At 34.3% G+C, this 25960-nt stretch overlaps 1 protein-coding gene across 5 annotated transcripts in view; it reads left to right on the top strand.

The window, feature by feature from the left end:
• Positions 1 to 25960, top strand: part of ARHGAP32 (Rho GTPase activating protein 32) — a 430718-nt gene that overhangs the window by 146892 nt on the left and 257866 nt on the right. For 2 of the 5 annotated variants that reach the window (XM_056794601.1, XM_056794596.1), the window contains exons 1-2: positions 6062 to 6667; positions 21640 to 21748. In XM_056794601.1, coding sequence (XP_056650579.1) covers positions 6555 to 6667; positions 21640 to 21748 — 222 coding nt within the window. In that variant the 5' untranslated portion in view covers positions 6062 to 6554. Of the gene's footprint in view, positions 1 to 6060; positions 6668 to 21639; positions 21749 to 25960 lie in introns of those variants that run through there. The other 3 variants (XM_056794598.1, XM_056794597.1, XM_056794599.1) reach the window with 3 other exon arrangements.

Raw genomic sequence — 25960 nt, 5'->3', positions numbered from 1 at the left:
ATTCTGTTCCATTCTCAAATACCAAGTAATTATTTTGTAGAGATAGAAAAAGTAATAAAATTTATTTGGAAAAATAAAAGGTCAAGAATATCAAGGAAATTGATAGGAAAAAAGTAAAAGGTGGTTTAGCAGTACTAGAACTTAAACTCTTTCATGAAATATTAATCCTCAAATTAATCTAGTCCTGGATAAGAAATAGAAAGACTAATCAGTGGAAGAGATTACGTTCCCAATATTCAGAAGTAAATACAATAAATGTAAAGTTTCACAAAATCAAAAATTCCAGTTATTGGGGCAGAAATTCATCATTACACAAAAACTGCCAGGAACTGCTTTCTACAGTTTGATAGAAACTAGGTATAGGCCAACCTTTCACACAATATATCAATTTAAGGTCAAAATGGGTACATAATTTAGTTCATTCATTCATAACCCTTACCTTCCATCTTAGAGTCAGTACTGTGTATTAGTTCTAAGGCAGAAGAGTGGCAAGGGCTAGACAGTGGGGGTTAAGTGATTTGCCCATGGTCACATAGCTAGGAAGTGTCTGAGTTCAGATTTGAACCTAGGATCTCCTATCTCTAGGCCTGGCTCTCACTTTGTGGAGCCACCTAGCTGCCCCCTGGGTACATGATTTAGGCATAAAAAGTGATCATTAAATTTTTCCTTGCATCCCCAATTTACTTATATCAGACCTATGGAAAAAGGAAGTTCATGACCAAAAAGAGATAGAGGAGATAATGAGAGGAAAAACAGATAATTTTGATTGCATGAAATTAAAAAAATTTTGCACAAACAAAACTAGTATATCCCATATTCAAAAAATCAGGAAACCAAAGGAAAAAGATTATGTCATGTTTTTCTGATAATGGTCTCATTTCTCAAATATGTAAAGACCTAAGCTAAATTTACAAGAATAAGAGCTATTCCCTAATTGATAAATGAATATGTAGTTTCCTGAAGAAGAAATGAAAGATATCAATTGTTATATTAAAATTTTCTCTAAATCACTAATAACTAGAGAAATACAAATTTAAAAAACTTTGAGGTACCATGTTTTGAGCGTTTTAGAACATTTTTTTCTTATGGTTATTGATAGCTCGGATTTTTTTCTTTGATAATTTCATTAAATTTCTCTTCCTATCTCTTCCTTCTGGGTTTTTTGGCATCAGAAATACTGATGAAATATTTCAGTGGATTTACTTCATATTTTTCCAGTTTGATTAAATTACTATCTAAACTTGGATTTATTTTTTTCTTGAGTCCTCTATATAGTCTGTCACAATTTCTGCAAAAAGCAATAATTGTTTTTCTTTTCCTATCATTATTCATTTGAATTCTTTTTCTTTTTTCCTAGGATCTCTTGCCTCTCTCCATTTTCTTGTCTGCTATGCAAAAAGTTCTGATAATTTCTGGTCATGTTGGTATCTTTCAGATATAGAGTAACTCAAAGCTTTCTAGGACATGTTAATTTTGTGGCTACAAAATTTCAGAACCTTTAAGGTGTATGGACGATGCCTGCTAATTTGATATAAAATTTGCTGGGTTTCTAATTCAATTTTTTATATCTGGGGCCAGGTGATGTTTCACCTCGGTCTCCAGGTCACTGTAGTTTCTCGTTTGATTGACAGACCTAGATAGGGCTTCTTAGTTACAACATTTTTGTTGTCAGGTTTAAAGGTGGTCTGTTGTAGCCATCCTTGTTTGTCCAGAAACTTGTTCTCTGTAGTACTTTGAGGTTTTGGTTGCTAAAAAGCTTTTCTCATCTGTAGTTGCCTTACTTGGGCTCCTCTGGCTAGATTTCCCCAGTGTTGTAACTCCTCATTTTACTGACCAATGCTGAATAAAGTTACTTACTTTAGTTTTTTAATTTTTCAATCTCACAGAGTTTTGGTTAATCTATAGTATAGTAATTATTTTTTTCTGCCTTTTTTTCACCCTACCTTTGAAAGAATAGGTATTTAATCTATAATATGGTTTCATATTTTTGATTTTGGAATTAAAGAAGATTGTAAGGTTCCTCAGAACCTTTCTTATTTCCACATCATATAGTCATAAAACTGATCAATCCAAAACACAGTAACCGATAAATATAGTGGCAATAAAATATGTGAAATAATCCTTTGTAACTCTAGAAATAAGTGGTTATTTCTGGGGATTGGGTGATGCTCTAAGTCATTTCTTTGCCCAATTTATTAGTTGATGATTATGAGACAGCATATGTATCTGACTTCAGACATCTATAGATATCCTTTGTTCTTTCTTTTGAACACAGAAATTATTTTCTTTTGAGAAAACACAGGCCCATCCTCTATGGCAAGAGACCATAACTGTGTCTCAGATTTCCTAGGAGATCTTTCAGCATAGATGGAGAAAAAATTCATTATTGTTAACATCTTTATTCCTTTATAATTGGTTTCATTTGAAATCTTGAAATAAAAAGACATTATTTTGCAAAGGATTTCCTAAATTTCACTAGTTCATGACACAAAACAGTTGAGATACTTCATGACTCTGTGAGATGAATCCAGTAATTATTATACGTCTCCAACTACTTGGGTTTATTTTTTTTCCTGAGTCGAGGGTTCATCTGTTCTTTTTACTTATTCTCTGTCATGTTTGTTCACTCTCAGGTCCTTTGAGTCTAACATGGTTTTTTCCTCCTTTGGAAAGGGACTTTTCATGATTTGGAAAGTGGCTATCCATGATATGGTATGGCCTTCTTCAGTATAACTGCCCCTTTAGGAAAATCTAGATCTAATTCTGGGGAGACCATGGCATTTAGAATAATAACTCATCAGTTTAGGATGATATGACTTCTTGGCCTGTTCCATAGGATTCATAAATGTCCACCTTTCCTTTCTTGAATTGATTATTGGTAATATTGTAGTTATTCTCTGTTTAAGCATGTGGATAACTAATAGTGCTATTAAAGAGCAATTGCTTTATATAGGCAAGTATTATCCCATTATGAAACATTATGGTATATTATAATAATATTAATGCTATATTATCATAGGCAAATATATTTTCCTCAGCACTTCATATAATCACTGAGGAAAATATAAGTAAGGAAAGGACATGAATTCAATGAAGAAAATATAAGTAAAGAATCTTCTGTGAGGCTATTTGCTTGTTGCTGGGGATTCAGAGACAAAAAGGAAATCGGCTCTTTCCTCAAGGAATTTAATGATTTTATTTAGGTTTCCCAAATTTTCTTTTTATCCAGTGCCTTTGTTCTAGGGAAGCAATGGAATGGGAGGTAGAAGGAGAGTGTTCTGGAACTGATGACCTCTTTTAAAAAAACGGGAGGCTTGGTGTTCACTCAACCATCAAACATTTATTAAATGCTTATTATGTGCCAGCATCTTTGCTAAGTCCTGAGGATACAAAGAAAGAGAAAAGCACGGTCCCAGCCCTCAAGGAATGCATCTTCTAATGGAGGAGACAACATACAAATAACTTTGCACGTACTACTAACTTATTTGTATATATGTATATTCACAAAGTACAATGGAAGGGAATCTTAGAAAAGCAAAGGAGGAACATAACAGGGATGACATTAGATCATTAAGATTAGAACATATTTTAGAACATAGGATATACACTTCACTTTGGCCCTGGAAACCAGGAAGAAGAGATAAGGTCAGGGAGCATTCCAGGAATGTTATAGAGACAGTGAAAAGTCATGGAGTCAAGAGAGAGTACTGTGCCAGGGGGATAGTAAGTAGGCAGTTGCAATTGGATAGATTGTGAATAGTTTTAAATTACAAACTACATTTTATATTTTATTCTGGATACAATAAGGAACCATTGGAATTTATCAGAGAAGATTGAGGGTTGGATGGTGAGATGTAAGAGATGAATCTTGAAACAGAGAGACCAATCTGATCTATTTCATTAGCAAGGTGTCCAGTGATGAGAGCCTACAACAAGGATGGTGACTGTGAGGGTAGAGAAGAGAATTAGGTAGAAGAGGTCTTATGAAGGTAGAAGAAAATAAATTTTGAAAACAGATTGGATATGGGTGGTGATGTGTGAATGAGAAATCGTGGATGACACTGAGGTTGCAAGCTTGTGTGAATTGGAAAATGGTGATCAATCTGTCCTGACCATTTATTTCTCTTCTCTCTGACCCTCCATCCCTTCCCCCAAGTTAGTAGCAGTTTCTTTATAAATGTTCGATTATATAATAAATTTGCCAGATCAAGAAAGAAATGAAAGACAGCCCATGAGGCAAACAATTACTGTATTGTAGCAAAATAATTTAAAGGAAATTTGAAGTCTCAAATGAATGTTAAGGGTAAGAATACAATTGATTCTTTTCTCATTTCTTCCCTTGGAAGAAATGTTTTAATCTGGATTGAGGAGTTCTCAAATCTTTTGCCATCTGGTGACCTAACCCTCATGTAGCAGTAACATACCCTCCTAACTTTTACTTTATATTCAGATTGACCCCTGTGCTGGTGATTCTTCATTAGTTCATTCACTTCTCAGAGATCCTAGAGCAATTATTTGTAGGTAGACAACATGTAGTTTCTTGCTTTTGCCTCCATGATTTACTTTTGGTGATTGGTGGATATGTAGTTATTTCATTTGTTGAAAGAGAGAGAGGATAGGTACTGGTGGAGTATCTAGATAACACTATAGCTGATATAGCTCTGTGTGTGTGTGTGTGTGTGTGTAGATAGATAGATAGATAGATAGATAGATAGATAGATAGATAGATAGATAGATAAATAAATAAAGATAGTAGATTTCCTCGATTACTTTAATTAGAGTCTATGAGAAATTTTACCTCTATATCTCCTAGACTCACAGGCATACTTTACTCAGGTAGCAATTATCTACAGTTCAGCAGATTTTGATATGGGGCTTCACAGTATGAGAATGGAAAGTTAACAAATGGGAAAAGCAATGATAAAAGTACCTTTAAGTTGGAACTGGGTTTGAATTTTCTTGAACTTAAGAGCTGGTTTTCCAACATTAATGCATGCTATATAGGTATAAAAAATGTACCAAGTGACTACTCAGAAATTTTATTCAATATTTAATATTCTAAGATGACTTACATTTATGATTCTGATTAGCAAGCAAATTCAGAAGGCCTGAAAAATGGTTCTTCTACAGAGGACAACTGGGTATTTTATAGAACTGGCCCTGTGATTGTTTTTAAAAATGGCAATTGAAACTTCATTGGTACTAGTAATTTTCTCAAATCAATTATTGAGATTATTAATCAGGCCCATAACTAGTGAAAAATTCCTGAACTATTGATAGGCTTGGCTACAAATCTTGGTTTCTACCTCAAAATGCTTAGAATAATTGGAACTAATAAATGAAATCCTCAAAAAGTTATGAAGCAACAAGATTGCACTTTTAAAGGAAAGAAGCAGGGTGCTTTGATTTTAAACAAAGCCAGTTAGAATTCTGGTTTTCTTATTTTGGACTATGATGATCCACTGTGACCTAATCTACTTTTCTATAGTTGGGTTTAATCTTCAACCCTCTGCCCCCTTTTTTTTTTGGTGCAAGAAGAAAGTTCCAGAATAATGAACATTATCAGTAACAAGGTGCTAGTACTAGAGAGTTAACATTGTAATGATAGATCAATTTAAATGATGTGTAATGATATTTTCTTCTGTATTATATTCTTTATATGAATTTATATTTATGTCTTTATAAGTGCATATACATGTACTTATATTTACTTCTTTATATGTATCTTAAACAATAGACTACTAGCTGTATGCTCTTGGCAACTTTTTTTGCTTAATGTAGGTTTTCCTAACCTTTTTTGTATGTCATTGATCTCTTTGGCAGTCTGGTGAAACCTATTGACTTGTTAGAGTAGAATATTTTCACTTTACTAAAGTAAAAATTCTAGTCATTAAAATGAATACTAATTTATATTGAAAAACTTAATAAAATATTTTTAAAAATGAACTTCAGGTGAAAAATATTTATCTGAGGAAAATTACATAATATTTGTCTTTGAGGGAGAAGATTATATTTGGTACTAGCGGCTTATTCAGTGTGTGCCAAGAAGATATGAATCTTTTTCATCAATTTTGATTCTCTTTCAGTTTTATTATTTTCTTTAATGATGGTTGCCTTAGGAGAACTTGTTTTTGATAGTAGAGTCATTTTGAAAGAGTGCTTCTTAAAGATACTTCAATTTTAATCTTATTAACCTGAATCTTTGAGAAAATGGAGAATTATTAAATAATGGTCTTAATTAACAAAAATGGCCTTCAGTTGGACTTTCCTTTTTTATTATCTAGGCCATGAAGCCTAAGGTAGTGGGAGTGTTAAATGGGTGTCACAAGCACTGTAGTCATATTTCAGGCCCAATGAGTGTCCTGAATGTGATTTCCTGTCTTTACCAACTGTAATTAAACTAATATGTAGTTGACTGTGACTGGGTATGAATAGCAAATACCTATCACTTGCCTTTTAGCCACACATCTGAAGACATGCAAATACATTATAGATGAACAATCAAGGCACTGGCTTTCCTTTCTACACAATTGAAGGTTTAAATTTTCTCAAAAATGGAAACAGAAAGTGAGAATAGTTCTTCTGGCGATGAGAGTGTCTTTTGGTTGGATTCAGAAGTTATCCAAGTGACTGATAGTGACATGGAAGAGAGAGAAGTGAATTTCAGGTAACAATTTAATAATTGGATTTTGTCCTTTTGCTTTTCAGGAAGGTTTTTTTTTCTTTTTCTTTTTCAGTCATACAAAGTTTTGCCTTAAAGTGAACTGGATTGTAGTTGCTTGTTACCCTGTGGCTATTTTCATTCTACAACTTGCCTTAAAGCTTACAAAATTCATTTTAAGTGACTTGTTAGAACACTGGGAAGGAAAGGTGTTAGACAGGTTTTGCACCTTGGTTTCAAGTATTTCTAGTGGAGACTTATAAAAACCTACTACTTCCTTTATCTGATTGGCATTCATACCATTAATTTTTCTTCTTCTAAATATGTTCTTCTTTGAATATGCTCATAGTTGTCTTTTTATGAAATATTACTTTATATATCACTGTCATTTTTTTCTCCTTTGGAAAAGTTTCTTTAATTCTTGGCTATTTTCTTTACATTGAACCTGTGACTGACTTTTATTTATTTTTCTTATTTTCTTATTTTTCTTCCTTTCTGTTTTTGTGAGTATATGGTATCTATAACCCCTATTTGCCTTGAAATCCAAAGTGAAAGTTACTCCTAAATGAGAAGCTTTGAAAATATAAACAAATTATTTCAGAATATTTTCTCACCCAACTTTTTAAGCACTCTCAGATTGGTATTACTTGTTTCATGATTTTAACTTTGAAAAAATATTTGTTCTGGTCTTTTCTAAGAAGAGATTGCTTATGAATATAAATTAATTCTTAGGAAGAGGAAAAAAAGTAACTTAATGAAGCTTTTGATAAACTCCACCAATGCTACCTACATAGGCAGTTAAACACCTTTTTATACTTTACCCATGAATGCTTGGAACAATGAATATGCCATTCCATTATTTTATCTTGATTCTGTCTTTATTTTTTTCCCCCTTAATATATTAATGTACAATTAGTTATTTTTAAGATTTAAGAAATTGTGGCGAATAAGAGAAATATTTTTTACCTCTTCTCTTAAGATTTCATACGTCTTTCTGTTATTTGTAGTTGTCATGATTGGTTTGGAAAAAATTACTTTAAATTACTTACTTTAAAACTCTTATGTATGTAGGAATGTATGTATATATGTATGTATGTATGTATTCATCTGTCTGTCTGTCTGTCTGTCTATCTATCTATCTATCTATCTATCTATCTATCTATCTATCTATCTATCTATCTATCTATCTATCTTTTAAAAACCCCTACCTCCTGGGGAGGTCTTGGAATCAATACTGTGTTTTGGTTCCAAGGCAGAGGAATGGTAATGGGGGTCAAGTGACTTGCCCAGGGTCACGCAGCTGGGAAGTGTCTGAGGTCAGATTTCAACCTAGGACCTCCCATCTCTAGGTCTGGCTCTCAATCCACTGAGCCACCCAGCTTCCGCCAATACTTTTAAATTCTGAAAGAAGAAATTAATGTTCAAAGAACTCCAAAGAACATTTATCTAATGATGTGTGAAAATTCTTACTTAATATCTTTCTCTTTGGTACTTTAGAAGTGATATCATCTTGTTGATGTTCTGACTGCTAATATCGATTATAATCTTTTCATACCTTTACAGATATGAGTAACTGTGACCAAAAAGATTTTTCCTCTTTTACCCAACCTGGTAATGGATCTTTTCTCACTTAAATTGTTTGTTTTGACAGAATCCTACCATATATCATGATTAAAATATTCTTGCTTTTAGTCATTTTGTTTTAAGAACTTTATTATTCAGTTTGCTTGTTTTGCTGCCACTTATCCTTGATTCTTTTTCCTTCTCTGCCTCTCTGTGTGCTGTTGTTACACTTCTTAAATCATCTTATTATCTTTTAATGTGATTAGTCACATCATCAAGTCAATCAAATTTAAATATCATTGTAGTATAGAAATGTTTGTCATCTATGTAAATATTCTGGTCATTTGATAAGTAAGGAATAGAAAAAGTGATATTTGTTTTTATGTCGGAGAAAATTTGGTAGTATAAGAATATTTGGTTTTATTTATTTGTAAGGAGAAGAGATGTCAAAAGTTTTGACAGGAATTATTTTTTTAATTGGTAAATTTAAAAATAAATCTTGGGATGATTTTCTACAATATTTTAAAATCTTATTTTAGAACTCTAGGTCAACATTTCAGCTACTGAAATTTCAAAGAACATGATATGTAGTTCTACAGTTACATAGGTAACTTGCCTTTTGTTATAGTTATTGTTCTCTTTTCTCTTTCCCTTCCTTTTCTGCTCCCCTTTCCCTTTCTTTTTTTTCTTTTTCGTTCTCCTCCTTCTTCTTCTAAACCAGATGTATCTTTGGATTTTAGCTTATTCTATTTATAATGAAGACATCAAAAGAGACCTTTGTAAGAGTGGTTATTTTTTCTGCCTTTCAGCAATATGAGATATGGAAATGTGTAACAGTAGGGTTTCCTTTCATAACATATTCTAGCTGAAATGTTTGGGAGAAAAAAGAATTATGGGTGTTAAAGGTGGAGGATTGGGTATTAGTAATTTTAGTTGTAACTTTGATACTGTTGAACTATAGAATTTCATATGAATTTTTTTAGCAAGGTAGAGTTAATAATACAAGCCATATACTAAAATTTGAATTTTTTCTTCATGTTACTTATAGATATAAAGAATTTTAGAACTAGAATTATTTAAATTTAATAAAAATAGAAAGATCAGCAATTTGGACCTTGTATTGATAGAGGACTCAATTTCTTTATCTGTTTAAATGATAATAATAATTGTGATAATCAAATTGAATTAAGGTCAGTAAAATGCTTTGCAATAATTATAGCTGTATAAATGCTTTTGGTGGTTGTTAATATTAGAATTTAGAGCTTGTGGAAGAAAGAGAGAGATTGGAAAAGCATGCAAAAAGACAGCAGCAGCTGAGTGATGACCTGTTACTCAGATGAGAATATTCTGATTTGGAATGTTACTGGGAGAAACAGTTGAAAGAAACGAACAGACCAACTGAAGCGTTATGTCTTTAACCTTGAAGACAGAAAGGAGGTGGTCTTTTGGCTTTGATGGCAGAAGAAAGAAGGATAAAGTCCAGTGTCTGTGTCTGTCTGTCTGTCTCTCCAACACCCCCCCCCCCCTTCCAGTATTTCATTTGAGACAGCATAAATTCACCCTGAGTTGATTTAAAAGAAGAAAGAAGGAAGGTAGAAGGGAGGAAAGGAAGGCTGAAGGGAGGGAGGGGAAAGGAGGAAGAAATAGGTAACAGCCTGATTGTTAGTTTTCAATTACCAATCAAGATATATAGTGCCTTATTACAATTTGGTGCCCAGACTGACTGAACTTCACCATTCCTAAAGGCAAAGATGTTTAAGCAAGTGATCTGTGGGGTAGTATAGTACTGGCAGCTATTGCAGGATTTTGGTTTTATAATCTTATATATCAAAATGACAAATATGATTGTAGATTCTGTAGGGTACATAAGAAACACTACTATGTTTATACTTCACATGCCATTTCAAAAATTTTCTACTTATTACAAACTAGAATCTTATACCTTCTTCTTACCCCCTCATTTTTAAAATGAGGAAAATTAGACTCAGAGAAGTGACTTGCCCCAAGATTGTATCTGTAGTAAGTAGAAGAGGTAGGATTGAATCTTGGTCTTCTGAATCAAAATAAAATGTCTTTTCTATTATGTGATGTTTCAGGTGAGATGTTTCCAAATCACATATTATTATTAGATTTTTTCCAGATATTTAACTTTACATCATTTGGGTAAATATTGTTAGCTCCACACCTACTCGTTATAATCTCTTTGAGGGCAAGTACTGTCTGATTTATCTTTGTATTCCCCCAAGCTCTTACATAGTACAGTACATTGCACAAGTTGAGTCTTAACAAATATTTGTTGTATGGATGAATGAATGACTCTTTGCTTAAAAATGTAGTCAACAAAACCAATAGATAAAGCTTTCCACTTAACCGAATAAGTTCTATTTAATGGTGAACAAATTTCAAGTTATTATTTTAAGAGTTTTTTCTGACTTAGATTGTTCTGCTGGACTAAATCCTGCCATATATCACATGATTAAAATATTTTTCTGACTGAGTATGAAAAGCAAATATCTACCACTTACCTTATAGCTATATACCTGAATACATACAAATATATTATAAATGAGCAAGAGAGCTGAGTACTGACCCTGTACTAAGACACATAGTGAGACACAGCTTTGGGGGTTTTACCTTAGCCCTGTTTCCCAGAAATAGCTTTCTTGTCACTATGTAATATATATTTTACCCATTAGGCATTTTATTTAAAAATAAAAGAATCTGTTACCTTTCCAGTTTTTATGACTTGCTCTTCACAATGTCCTCTTCTATCCAATGAGCACTGGCCTCCTTTTTTTGTTCATTGAAACCAACTCTATCTTTTCTCTGGCTCTTTCTCATATCTTGAATGCTCTCCTGCTTCACCTCTGCCTACTGCATTCTCTGGCTTCTATTAAGTTTCAATTAAACCTTGTTTCTTACAGGAACTTTTCCCAACCTCTCAATTCTATTGCCTTTCCTATCTTAATTATTTTGTATATTTGTTTGTTTGTTTACCACCACCCCTTACCCATTTGATTGTGAGCTCCTTGAGATTAGGGGGTGTCTTTTGTCTCTTTTTAGGTTCCCAGTGCTTAGCTCAATGCCTGACACAAAGTAAATCCTTAATAAATGTTTATTGACCAAATGATTGACTGATTCAGGTCCCTTTTAACTCTGAAATTTTATGATTCTGTGGAGGGATACAGGAGAGCCATGGTCCTAGTTTCACTGAAACTTCATGAAACATCAACTGTTGAAATCTGGTGCCCTGCCAAATAATATCCCATGGAAACTGAAGTGATAACCCAGTTCTAAGATTCTGCTTTCCTTGAGCAGTCTCCAGACACCAGTGACATTTTAGAAAATTCTGTTATCAAATGAAAAACATTACTAAACATCATACTGTACCATCTTTATTTTAAAATTGTATCCTTTAAAGATTTTAGGATACTATAGATGTAACTAATCTTGAAAAACCTGAATTTCCTTGGTTTTAGGAGATAAAATACTATTTTTCTTGGTTGGTGACTACCAAGTTAGCTGGGCAAATATGCCAAATTATCCTTAAAAAACCAAACACAACAGAAAAACAAAAACATCTCAGAAACCGGAGTATAGTACTGCAATGTATTTGACTACATTTTAAGATCACATCAATAAAACTGTGGATGTCAAGATCAGATGACTTGTAGCTTTATTGTTAGCGCCATATAAGGAATTAAATTTGAATGAGTAAAATTAAATGTTTGACTTTTGTTAAACTATATAGAACATAGGATCATAGAACTAGAAGGAACCGTAGAGGTCATTTCATCCAATTCTTTTTATAGATGAAGAAACTAGACCCTAGAAAGGTTAAAGTAGTTGTCTATGGTCTTAACAAAGAGAGTGCTTGGCAGAAATGGGATTTTGACCCAAATCTTCTGACTTCAAATCTCATTATCTATTTATTTTCACTATGCTTTGCTGATGAACTTCAATAATTTTCTTAGGTTTGCTTAAGTATGAAACATATAGATCATGCATGCAGCTAATAGATCAGTTTGTAACATTTAGGAATGTTCATAGGATCATTTATTTTTTTATTTTTTTTGAACCTTTATTTTTTAAGTATTTTTTAAACAATATTTTATTTGGTCATTTCAAAACATTATTCATTAGAGACAAAGATGATTTTCTTTTCCTCCCCCCACCCGCCATAGCCAACGCATGATTCCACTAGGTTTCACATGTGTTCTTGATTTGAACCTATTTCCATGTTGTTGGTATTTGCATTAGGATCATTCATTTTAAAGGTGAGTTATTTTCCTTTTCTTGGATTAGTTTTGTTGAGGGCAAAGATACATTAAAAATGTTTCATTTAAGATTCTGTTTATTCAGGTTTTTATAATCTGTAGTAACCTGGCTTAAAGGTTTCTTTAGTTGTTTCCATTACCATTTTATTGATCAATCTAAATGAAACTTATATTTAGTATTTTACAATTCTCTGGAAAGTAATACATTTCATCTGAGCAAATTTAGGCCACTGCCTAGTAGAATGTGAGATATTCTGAATACATGAGCTTTTGTAAGGTATATAGAATATTAATAGTGGGTAACTTGATTCATTTTGGGTAGAATTCATGATATAAGGGAAAAACTACTTGATTATGGACTCAGAAGATTTAAGTTCAAGTTGTTATGCTGCTAAATTACTGTGACTGTGGGAAAATCACTTCAACTTTATATGAAAACTAGAGATATGGATTGTATAATTTTTTCATCTTCCAAAGTTCTCTGAATGTGTGATTCACATGTTTCAGCTGTTTTCCAAACCTAAGATTTGTTCTATTGGAAAATATGATTATTTCTTAGTAGAGAAAGGACAAATCTCTTAAAATTATACACTCATATATAAGACTAATTGTTCTATATCTGCTTTTATTCCTGCCATCAACCAGATTCTAAACTATGTTCTCTTTGTTTGGCTAGTATACATGCAGTGATATTAAAATTAATTTTGATATTCAGCTGCAGAAATCATAACTGCATCTATCTAACTTAAAGCTCAAATCTACATTATATATTATATCATCCTATTATAGAATATAATCTTAGATCTGGGAATATTTTGCTTTTAAAATTTACATTAGTGGCTCTTAGAACAGTGATATATATGTATATGTACTTAATGCTCATTCATTTATTTATTCACTCAAGTGGAGATGAAAAATTTCTCATTTGCATGGATATATACAAAATATATACAGAACAGAAAAGTGGTTTTTGTTTTTTTTTTTTTGGTGGTAACAGTCACAGATCATGATCAGAAAAGGTTTCATTTAGAAGGTGAAACTTAAACCAAAATTAGAAGGAAAGCAACAAATTGGGAGAACATTTTTATAACAAAACTCTCAGACAAAGGTTTGATTTCCCATATATATAAAGAACTAAGTTAAATTTACAAAAAAATCAAGCTATTCCTCAGTCGACAAATGGTCAAGGGACATGAATAGTCAGTTTTCAAATGATGAAATCAAAACTATTAATAAGCATATGAAAAAGTGTTCTGGATCCCTTCTGATTAGAGAAATGCAAATCAAAACAACTCTGGGGTACCACCTTCTACTCAGCAGACTGGCCAATATGGTAGCAAGGAAAGTGATAAATGTTTGAGGAGACGTGGCAAAATTGAGACACTAATACACTGCTGTTTGAAATGTGAATTGGTCCAACCATTCTGGAGGGCAATTTGGAACTATGCGCAAAGGGTTTTAAAAGATTGCCTACCCTTTGACGCAGCCATACCACTTTTGGGTTTGTACCCCAAAGAGATAATTAGGAAAAAGATTTGTACAAAAATATTTATAGCCATGCTCTTTGTGGTGGCAAAAAATTGGAAAATGAGGGGTTGTCCCTTGATTGGGGAATGGCTGAACAAATTGTGGTACATGTTGGTGATGGAATACTATTGTGCTCAAAGGAATAATGACCTGGAGGAATTCCATGGGAACTGAAACTACCTCCAGGAATTGATGCAGAGTGAGAGGAGCAAAACCAGGAGAACATTATACAGATAGACTGATACACTGTCGTATAATCAAATGTAATGGACTTTACTACTAGCAGCAATGCAATGACTCAGGATAATCCAGAGGAATTTAGGAGAAAGAGTGCTATCCACATCCAGAGAAAGAATGGTGGGAGCAGAAATGTAGAAAAAATATGATCAATCATGTAATTCAGTGGACATATGATTAGGGTTTTGATGTTAAAGGATCACTCTACTGCAAATATGAATAACATGGAAATAGGTTTTGAGCAGTGATACATGTGAAACCCAGTGAAACTGCTTGTCAGCTCTGGGAAGGGGAATGGAAGTTGTGGTGGTGGGGATCATGAATTGTTTAACCCTGGAAAAATATTCTAAATAAAAAAAAAAGGTGAAACTTAAACTGAGGCTTAGTGAAAGTTAGGGATTGTCATGTGCAGAATGAAGGAAGGGGTGAATTCCAGGGATGAAAATGGGAGATAGAAGGAGGACATCTCACATTGTCAAGTTCTTGGTTCATATGATGAATGAATATGAATAGGAGTGATTTGCACATTTTAATCACTTAATAAGTATTTGTTGAATTCAATCAATCATGCATCCTATCAGTAAATATTTATCATGTGCCTACTGTGTGTTCCATGTTCTGTGCGACGCTAGGGTGCAAAAGTCAGTCCCTGTAGTCAAGGATCTTACCATTTAATGGAGGAGACAACATGCAGACTAATGTATGTAAAACAGACTATACACAGGATAAATAGGAAATAAAGAACAGAGGGAAGGCACTAAAATGAAAAGTGTTTGGGAAGGCTACCAGTAAATTAAGAGATTTTATTTGGGATTTAAAGAAATGTAGTTGGAGTGAAAGGGAGAGTTCCATTCCTCAGGGATAGCCAGAGAAGATGGCTCAGCCCAGAGCTGAGAGATGGAATATTTTGTTCGTGGAACAATTAGGGGGCCAGTGTCTCTAGATTGGAGGCAGTAGGTAGTGAGATTTAAGATCTTTCCAGGTCAATTGAATTGAATGAACACATTTTATATGAGATTAGAAGGAAGAAGGGTCTTGTCCAAGGTTGGATTTGTTGGTACAACCAAAAAGAAAATTTTTGTCTAATTTACAGTTAAATACTTTTCTGCTATGCCAATTCAGGCTACTTCAATACATTTCTCATATATCATTTCAGAGTGAGATGTTCTGATTTGACTACCAAGACTTATCTCCTTCTGTCTTCCCCAGTTTTTGGTCAATCCATCAGCCAATAAACATTTATTGATTGGCTATCAATCACAATGCTTATCAGTGGGGTTACGAAAAAAGGCAAAAGGTAAACAACTAGTCCCTGCCCTTCAGGAGCTTACAATCTATTGGGGAAAGACTGCTTATACTTTGTTTTCTGATTCACCTTTGCTGACTATTTCAAAAGCAAATTTTCTCATATACCAAGAATTCTTAATCTGGGGATTATTCCAATGAACTTGTGTATAGTTTCAAAGGGTACGTAAATTTGAATGTGGAAAAAAAAATTCCATCTTTATTTTTACTTACCTTTGATTATCATTGTAATCTTATGTATTTTAATTTCTACATTTAAAAACATTATTTTGAGAAGGGGTCCATAGATTTCACCAAGTCTACCAAAAGGAGGGTCTGTGACACACAATACATTAAGGACCACTGTTCTGAACTGACTTTTTTACTTTCTCTGTCCTTTATTGGGTTCCTTTAGAATATCTATTTGGAGTTAATTATTTTGCCTTTGTTGTAAAACCAGATGGAACTTATTTAATCCATTAAATATTTAAATAAGAAATAGATAGTTTAAAGGTTATTGGATAGTAAACATAGATGAATGACACTATAGCGTCATTCACTATCTTCAATGCTCACCCTTATTTTGTGTATTACCACCATCGTGTATCTATGCATTTTGCAGAAAAAGAAAAAAATATTTATATTTATTTAAACATTTGTTGGAAGATCAGAAAATCATGGTATCATGGTAGGAGAAGGATGGTCATCCAACCGTCCATCTTTTTCAGATGAGGAAACTGAGAGATACTAAATGACTTAATCAAGGTCACAGTAGGGATGTGAGCTGTATTTCATGAAGAAATGCATTTAAGCTCACCAGTTTGATTGGACTGTGTACCATGATTTTTCAGCCATAGGTATCCTACTTGACCAGTCACTTTAGATGGGGGGAATAACCTTTCTTTTTTCTTTTCTTCTCAAGGAGCATTAAGATTTTTAGTTTACAGAGTTTCAGTTTTTAACCAGTTTGAGGGGAGAGAGGAGATGTCTAAGGTTCTCTTTTCTCCCACTGTTCTCATTGGTAGCTGATAGAAGACCAGAAATGATGTGGCTCTAAGGTTTAAATCAGTATTTGCCTCTCAGAAATTTTGTAGATATTTTAGTCCAGGGGAGGCGGTGGAGGGAGTGATGAAGCATATAAAACTTCCAGTTGAGAAAGGATAATTCTTGCCTAGTTTACTTAATCACTTTAGAATCCATTTTATGAGGCGGCTAGGTAATGTGGTTGTGTCTGGACCTTGATTCAGAAAGACTTGAATCCAGATATGACCTCAGACACTTATTAGTTATCTGGCCTAGGGAAGTCATTTAACTTCTGTCTACCTCAGTTTCTTGATCAGCAAAATGGGAATAATACTAGCACTTAACTCAGAGGTTGTTTTGAGGCTCAAATGAGATAGTATGAGTATAGTGCTTTTCAAATATGAAACTACTTTATAAATATTAGCCATCATGATAGTCATGTCAAATAGGGATCCTTTAATGTCAGTACAGGCCTGAATGAACAGTTTTTACTATGTTATCAGAAACTCCTGTAAGTGACAGCATAGAATCAGTAAAAATATTTAGTTGCAATTAAAAAGGATATTTAAGACATTATAGCCCCATTCAGTGGCAGTTCTCTAAAAGAGTATACTCTCCTTCAGGTTCATGCTCCAGTTGAGAAGGCTTATGTCTTGAACTGTAATACAGAGAGAATATAATATTACCTAAAACGTTATTTAGAAATTACTTAAAAGTAAAACTAAGTTGTTCAGAGGATAGAGTGTTAACATGGAGTCAAGAGTACCTGAGTTCCAATTTTGCCATAGACACTAATTTTGTGGCTTAAGTCACTTAAGCTTTACTTCCTCAGTTTCTTCATTTGTAAAATGAGAATAATAATAGCATCTACCCCAACATGTTTCTGTCAGAATCAGATTAAACATTTAGAAAACCCTTTAATGCTCACCTGCTGGTATTCAAAGGAAAGAAAGTTAACAGTTTTGTGTTTGATTCTGTTTTCTTTCTAGCTTATTTTCATGAATTCCATGATCATTGAAATTAGTGCAGATTGGATATCTGGAAAGATGAGGAGTAATAAAAAAGATTCATGAATTTGAATTCATGAAGTTGAATATGATAACACAGTGTGAGTTTTTTTAAAATAAGAGGAATACAAGAAATTTAAGTAGAGATTTAAAGAATAACTTTTGAAACTGAGTAATGTTAATGGAATAATTAAGATTTTTATGATGGAGTTTAATTGTGCTATGAAGTTTGGATGAAGAACTGTGATAAAGCAAGTGAAATAGTTGTATTAGATGAAGATTCTAGTGAAGTAAATGAGTGTGGTGGACTTTTTTTAATAGTGAAAGAATCTTCTGAGTTGTTTTGTCTTTGTGTAGCTCAATTTAGAAGCAGAACAAAATAAGAGATTTTAAAACTTCAGGTGGGAAATTGGATTATGTTTCATAATTGATCTACAAAAAGTACAATTATCATGAGAAGTAGAAGTAAGTCAGATTTCTCACACTAAAAAGGAGAGATGATATTTTAGATAAGGAACATTCCAAATAATTAATCCCTCAGTTTAAAAATTATATCCTGAAAGATCTTCAGCAGATTGGAGTGTTTAGAAGTGAATGATTACCAATTGTGCATTTTGCAAAATATGTTAAAGTATTTGATTTAGACAGATTTCCTTTTAATATACTTCAAGTAGCCTAGTCTTTTGGTCATAAAATCTAATCGTGTCTAAAAACCCATGGCAAGAAATTGCTACTCTTGGAGAAGTATCCCTTATTTTTTTTTAATTATATCTTTCCATTTTTTGTGTCTTCCTTTTAAGAAACAATTTAGTTTTTTTCTTTTCTCCATATTTTTCCTTCTCCTAGCTACAGCCTTTCTCAAACACACAAACAAAAACACACAAAAAACTTGATTTAAAAAACCTAGTAAATTAATACATTATTCTTCAAAGTTAGTAGAAGGGAGTAATTGAGTGAACATATATTTTTCTGAGAGTTACTCTGTGAATTATAATCACTTATGCTGCGTACTTTTCCTGAAGTAGACTATCAGATGATATAACTTGCCACAGGCAGGGTTCAGCCTCACTGGCGACTCCAGGGTTTCCTGATAGGTGGCAAACGATCGGTCAAAAAAAATAACAAACGGAAGATAGCTTAATCTTTTTGGCCATGGGACTGCTTTGCATCTGATAGTTGTTCCGACATACTCATGCCTGGTTTTTATTTTTATACTCATTTTCTTGGCACACAGATACATTACTTAACACATATGTTCAAAGAGAGATAATTGGAAAAGTGATATATTAACTTTTAACAAATCACTTGATTAACATTCCATATTCTTATATTGTAATTATAGACAGCATACAAGATAAATTATTTCATTACAGGTGTCTTAATTTTCTCACTACCTTGTGAGGAGTTTTGAGTTTACAAACAGTCAAGGAAATTACTTATTGCTTTTAATAAAATGTAATAATCAACAGTTCTTAAAAGACAATTCAACAATCATATCATTGAGGATGAGGGGTACTGGGAACACAATTCAAATTTAGAGTGATCATTTTTCAAGGTTTCACTAGGGAGTTTCTGAGTTACTGATATGTGTAATCGAATCACTGAGACATATTGAAGCTTGATGTACTTGTACTTACTGTATGGGCCTCTATGATTGATTTGTGTGCTGGCTTCATGAGAATAGGTTTCTGTGAGTGGGAAAGTTTTGGGCTTGGTTTGTAACTGCGGTTTTGCTGGGAATTATGTACCTAAGTAAAAGTTAACCCATGATAGTCTTTTTGGGATTGGGTTTAAGGGTCTGATCTTTTGGTGATGTTTTGGGGAATTAGTATCAATTTAATTGGTTTCAGAGCATTTATCAGCTCTTGTAATGTAGGCAGAATAGTAAAATATAATTGTCAATTTATAGCACAATTTTTTTTTACAAGTAAGTTTTCTTTTTCCCACATAAATTGTTGAGTTGATTAAAGTTATGTCCGTACTGTAGAAATATAACAGATTGGGGATTTCATTTGGGGCACATCATGAATAATTATTCACTTAGCATAAAATTCATTTAACACTGTTTTCTGTATATTTTTATTAACTTATCTTGATGGAGTACAGGCTTAGAAACATATTTGTCCATCCCTTTAATTTTGCTTGTCCTTTAAATCTAGGACCCCAGGCTCAGATGAGCAAAAAGTAGGTGTGAATTATTACTTCCACTTAGTAAGGAAAGCTCAACACTTAACTTTTACACGATATTCTGTTCTCTTGATTCATTATTTCACTTACTAAAGCTTCTTTTCCAAACCATTTCATCAGTCCCAAGCCTTACGTGGCTCCCCCTTCTCAAACAGAGCCATGCCTCATATTTTACTGAAAAAAGGGAGGCTTTTTGCCGAGAATATTCTCTTTATCCATTCCTCTTTATCTCACTTAACCCCGATGCTTTCTACAACTACCTTCTTCTACAACTTCTCACATGAAGAGATGACCTTTCTCTTTGCCAAGGCTAATGCTTCTATATGCTCAAATAATTCCATTCCAGATTGCACACTGTTATTCCTATTCTCTCACTCATTTTCAATGCCTCCCAGGCTCATGGTTGCTTCCCTACTGCCTACCATCATGGTTGTATCTCTCCTACCTAAAAATGCCCACTTGATCCATCATCCTTGCTAGTCATCTTCTCATCTACCTCCTCACTTTTGCTGCTAAAGTTTTTGAAAACACCATCTACTGATTGATGCCCCTTCCCCAGTTTTACATTCGTTCCTCTTGGCCATTGGCTTTCAATATCATCATTCAACTAAAACTATTCTCTAAAGGTATCAGTGATCTCCTAACGAAATCTAATGATCGTTTCCCTATCCTCTTTGATACCATCAGTCACCCTCTTCTTGATATTCTCTTCTCTTTGTATTTTCATGACGTTGCTCTGTCCTGTTCTTCTCCTAGACCTCTGATATCCCATGTCTGATTCAAGCCTCCTTTGCTGATCTTCATCCAGGTTATACTTACAAACTAAGGTTGACCTGTAATAGTCTATACTGCTCCCTCTTCTTTTCTCCATCTAGATTGTTTCACTTGTTGATTTTACCAGTTCTCATGGATTCAACTATCATCTCTTTGCAGGTATTTCTAATTTTATTTGACCATTACTAATCTCTCTGCATCTCTAGTTTTATATCTTCTCTTGCAGTTAGACATGTTGAACTGGATCTCCTTCCTATAGAAATTTTAAACTTAATATGTCCAAAAGTGAACTTAGTAACTTTGTCCTCAAACATTCCCTTCTTCATAATTTTCTTATTACCATGGAATGTGCTACCATTTCTCCACTCAGGCTTTCAACTGAGAGTCCATTCTTGACTCTTCACTCTTACCACCTGTCCCCATTTCTAATTTGTTGCTGAGTTTTGTCCCTTTTACCTTCATAACATCTCTTGTGTATGTTTCCTTCTTTCTTCTGACACTGTTTCCATCCTGGTCTAGGCTTATTTTCCTACCATAAATGTTTTTCCACTATAGTTCATCTTCTACTTAGCTGTCAGTTATGAAACACAGATTCGACATATCATCTCCCTCCCCTAAATAAACTTTCATTTCTCCATCTTCCTCCTCATCCCCTCACAGGTAGTAATTGACTTCCTTGCTGTTCCTTAATGTGATGCTATATCTCCTGACTGAATAGTTTTACTGATTGCCACACATAAATAGAATTTTCTCTTCTCTGCCTACTGTTTTCTTTGTCTTCCTTCAGGCCCCAGCTAAAATATTGCTTTCTATAAGAAATGTTTCTGGATTTCTCTAATCTAGTGCTTTCCATTTGATAGTCTTCAATTTATTTTATATGTAGCTTGATTTTATATAGCTATTTGCACCTTGGATCTCCCATTAGACTTTGAGTGTCCTTGAGTAATTTTTTCCTTTTCTTTGTATCCCTGGCGCTTCACACAACGTTTGGCACTTAGTAGGTATTTTGTAAATGTGTATTGACTGATTTTGAAATGAAGTAATTGAAAAAATGGAAGACTGACTTTTAACCTCTTTTTTTCCCTTTATTGACTCTTAGAAAGATGAAGTCCTCAGTACATTCAGAAGAGGATGATTTTGTGCCAGAGCTCCATAGGAATGTTCACCCCCGTGAGCGACCTGATTGGGAAGAAGCCCTTAGTGCAATGGTAAGACAATATATAGTACTGTGGAGTACTGAACTTTGAATCAAGAGAGATATGTTTGATCTCAACCTGTAACATTTACTAGATGTGTGGTGATGGTCAAGGCATTTATTGTCTCTATCCTTCAGTTTCCTCATCTATAAAATTAAATTTTCATTTTCCTAAAAGATACTATGATTTTTCTTGTTATGTAGGCCTAAAACCTTGGCGTCATCTTTGACCGCTTCTTCTCATTCCTTCCACATTTCCAATGTGTTGCTATTCTTGTTATTTCTACCTTCAAATTTTTTGTATGCTTTTCTTCTTCACTCACATATCCAGTACCCAAATTCATACCTTACTAATCTTGTTACCTGGTCTGTTATAAAACCTTCTAATTGCTTTCCTCATCTCTATTCTCTTCTCGTAACCCATTCTCTTCCTAGCTGTCAAAGTGATTTTTCTAAAGGGTAGGTATACCTATGCCTCAATTCACACCCACTCCTCTTTCTTAGTAAGTCCTAGTGGCTCCCAGGATCATAGCTATTATTGCTTTTTATTTAAATCTCTTTATGACCTGAATCCTTCCCCAATCCAAATTTGAAGTTGCTCACTTCAACTATATGAATTTTCTTTTTTTTTTCTTAAAACCCTTACCTTCCATCTTGGAATCAATACTGAGTATTGGTTCTAAGGAAGAAGGGTGGTAAGGGCTAGGCAATTGGGCTCGTGTGACTTGCCCAGGGTCACACAGCTGGGAAGTATCTGAGGCCAGATTTGAACCTAGGACCTCCCGTCTCTAGGCCTGGCTCTCAACCCAGCTGCCCCCTATACCAACTTCCTTGATGCTACTTTTATACCACACTCCATCATCCATCTCTTTGCTCCTTTACTTGCCTAGAATACTCTCTCACATTGACTTTTTATTTTTCTTGGCTTCTCAGCTTAAATCCCACTTTTTGCACGAGGTCTTTAAGTCTCTTTTATTGCTAATAACTTCCCTTTGGAGAGTATCTTCCATCTAGTTTGTATATATTTTTTATGCCTAGTTATATTATGTGTTGTTTTTTATCTTTAGGACTTAGCTCAGTGCTGTCACATAAGTGTTTAAAATTTTTCAATGGATTAATTTTGATTAATATGTGAAGTGCTTTGCAAGTATTGAATTGCTAAATAAAGATTAGTTTTTAGGATGAGTTTTTTTTTTGATGCTGCACGTTATCACTTTATTTTAATTTTTTTTTTTTTAGAAAATTTTATTTAGTCAATTTAGAACATGATTCCTTGGTTACAAGAATCATAATCTTTCCCTCCCTCCCCTTCCTGTACCCCTTCCCATAGCTGACATGCAATTAGGATAAGTTTTTTATAGTGAAAAAATATGGCTTTTGCAGTCACAGGCTTGGCACATGTGTGATACTGGACAAAACATAAAATCTTCTTGGACTTGAGTTTTCTCAATTATTAAATGCTGGTTCCCTTCTGTGAATTTTAAAAAGTCTCCATCTTGGTCTAGCACCCAAAAAATTGTGCACACCCACACTACACGGGCATGTGCTAGTCAATGACAAATCAGAAATAACTAACTGCCCACCTGGGCTGTCCTAAGCCAAGCTAGAGCCAACCATTGGCATTTGTGAGACACAGGAAGTGAGGGAGGGAACAGCCTCTGGAATTCGCGCACTTCCTGTGGGGAGAGCGAGAAGGAGGTTGGTGTGAGGAGCTTGGACAGAGAGGACGCCCGCAGACAGCTTTCCTTCAGATCGGTCACGTGAGTTAAGGACTGATTCTTTCCACCTGGGCTTTTGGGCCTAAAACTCCCTCTGCCTTGGTCAGAGGTTGAGTAGCCCCTTTCCCTTTTCTCTTCTCTCCTTCTCTCCCTCTTCTTTTCCCTACTCCCATTGTGACTAAACCTCCATAAACTCCATTCTGACTTGAGTGTTTCATTTTAGGAATTTCATAAGTAAATTCCTTGGCGGCCATTGTTCAATATTACATAAATCCTGTAGCCATTACAATATTATAACCTCTCCCAGAAGCCTTAAATTTCCCCATTACAGTTTTTGGTTCCCTGACCGGGAAAGAATCCACCCAGGTGGAAAGAATCAGTCCTTAACTCACGTGACCGATCTGAAGGAAAGCTGTCTGCGGGCGTCCTCTCTGTCCAAGCTCCTCACACCAACCTCCTTCTCGCTCTCCCCATAGGAAGTGCGCGAATTCCAGAGGCTGTTCCCTCCCTCACTTCCTGTGTCTCACAAATGCCAATGGTTGGCTCTAGCTTGGCTTAGGACAGCCCAGGTGGGCAGTTAGTTATTTCTGATTTGTCATTGACTAGCACATGCCCGTGTAGTGTGGGTGTGCACAATTTTTTGGGTGCTAGACCAAGATGGAGACTTTTTAAAATTCACACTTCTGAGATTTCTTCTAAATTTATTATTAGTACTATTGATAGGATTCAGAAGAATCAAGGTATTAAAAAATGAATCTTACCTTTGTAATCTTTCTTTAAAATGTAGTCTCAATGAATGGCAGTGATAATTAAATTTTCAGTAATGCAATGAGGAACTTTACTTTGCTTATTTATTTAGAAAAGTAGCATTATTTCTAACTCTATTTGTGATTATATTTGGGGTGTATTGCAGTTTTTTAGAATTTTCAGTAAGAGTTTAAAGGAAATAGTTGTAGATAGCTGGTTCATAAAATTATTCTATTAGGACACTGCATCTACTTAATGCCATGTATTTGAAAGATTTTGGGGAACAATAAAACATTGTACATTACAGAGACAAGATGAAAGGTCATTAAGAAGTGTTAAGAACTCAGGACTAATGGTGGGTGAATTTTTTTTTAAATAATATTTTATTCGATCATTTCCAGGTATTATTCATTAAAGACGAAGATCATTTTCTCCCCCCCACCCCCACCCCCACCCCCTGTAGCTGATGCGCGATTCCACTGGGTATCACATCTGTTCTTGATCCGAACCCATTGTCATGTTGTTAGTATTCACACTAGAGTGTTCGTTCAGAGTCTCTCCTCTGTCATGTCCCCTCAACCGCTATAGTTGGGCAGTTGCTTTTCCTCGGTGTTTCTACTCACACAGTTTGTCCTCTGCTTATGGATAGTGTTTTTCTTCTAGATCCCTGCAGATTGTTCAGGGACATTACAATGCCACTAATGGAGAAGTCCATTACGTTCGATTATACCACAGTGTATTAGTCTCTGTGTACAATGTTCTCCTGGTTCTGCAATTCTCTCTCTGCATCACTTCCTGGAGGTTGTTCCAGTCTCCATGGAATTCCTCCACTTTATTGTTCCTTTTTGCACAATAGTATTCCATAATCAACTTATACCACAGTTTGCTCAGCCATTCCCCAATTGAAGGGCATCCCCTCGTTTTCCAATTTTTGGCCACCACAAAGAGCACAGCTATGAATATTTTTGTACAAGTCTTTTTGTCCATTATCTCTTTGGGGTACAAACCCAGCAGTGCTATGGCTGGATCAAAGGGTAGACATTCTTTTAGCATAGTTCCAAATTGCCCTCCAGAATGGTTGGATCAGTTGACAACTCCACCAGCAATGAATTAATGTCCCTACTTTGCCACATCCCCTCCAGCATTCATTACTTTCCTTTGCTATCATGTTAGCCGATCTGCTAGGTGTGAGGTGATACCTCAGAGTTGTTTTGATTTGCACCTCTCTGATTATAAGAGATTTAGAACACTTCTTCATCTGCTTATTAATAGTTTTGATTTCTTTATCTGACAACTGCCTATCCATGTCCCTTGCCCATTTATCAATTGGAGAATGGCTTGAAATTTTGTACAATAGATTTAGCTCTTTATAAATTTGAGTAATTAAACCTTTGTCAGAGGTTTCTATGAAGATTTTTTCCCAATATGTGTTTCCCTTCTGATTTTAGTTACGTTGGTTTTATTTGTACAAAACCTTTTTAATTTGATGTAGTTGAAATTATTTATTTTACATTTTGTGACTCTTTCTATGTCTTGCTTGGTTTTAAAGTCTTTGCCCTCCCAAAGGTCTGACATGTATACTATTCTGTGTTTACCCAATTTACTTATGGTTTCCTTCTTTATGTTTAAGTCATTCACCCATTTTGAATTTATCTTGATGTAGGGTGTGAGGTGTTGATCAATTCCTAATCTCTCCCACACTGTCTTCCAATTTTCCCAGCAGTTTTTATTGAATAGTGGATTTTTGTCCCAAAAGCTGG

Source organism: Monodelphis domestica, chromosome 4 (assembly GCF_027887165.1).
Source record: "Monodelphis domestica isolate mMonDom1 chromosome 4, mMonDom1.pri, whole genome shotgun sequence".
Lineage (NCBI taxonomy): Eukaryota > Metazoa > Chordata > Mammalia > Didelphimorphia > Didelphidae > Monodelphis > Monodelphis domestica.
Note: the sequence above shows the minus strand (reverse complement) of the source record. Positions and strands in the feature narration are given on the sequence as shown.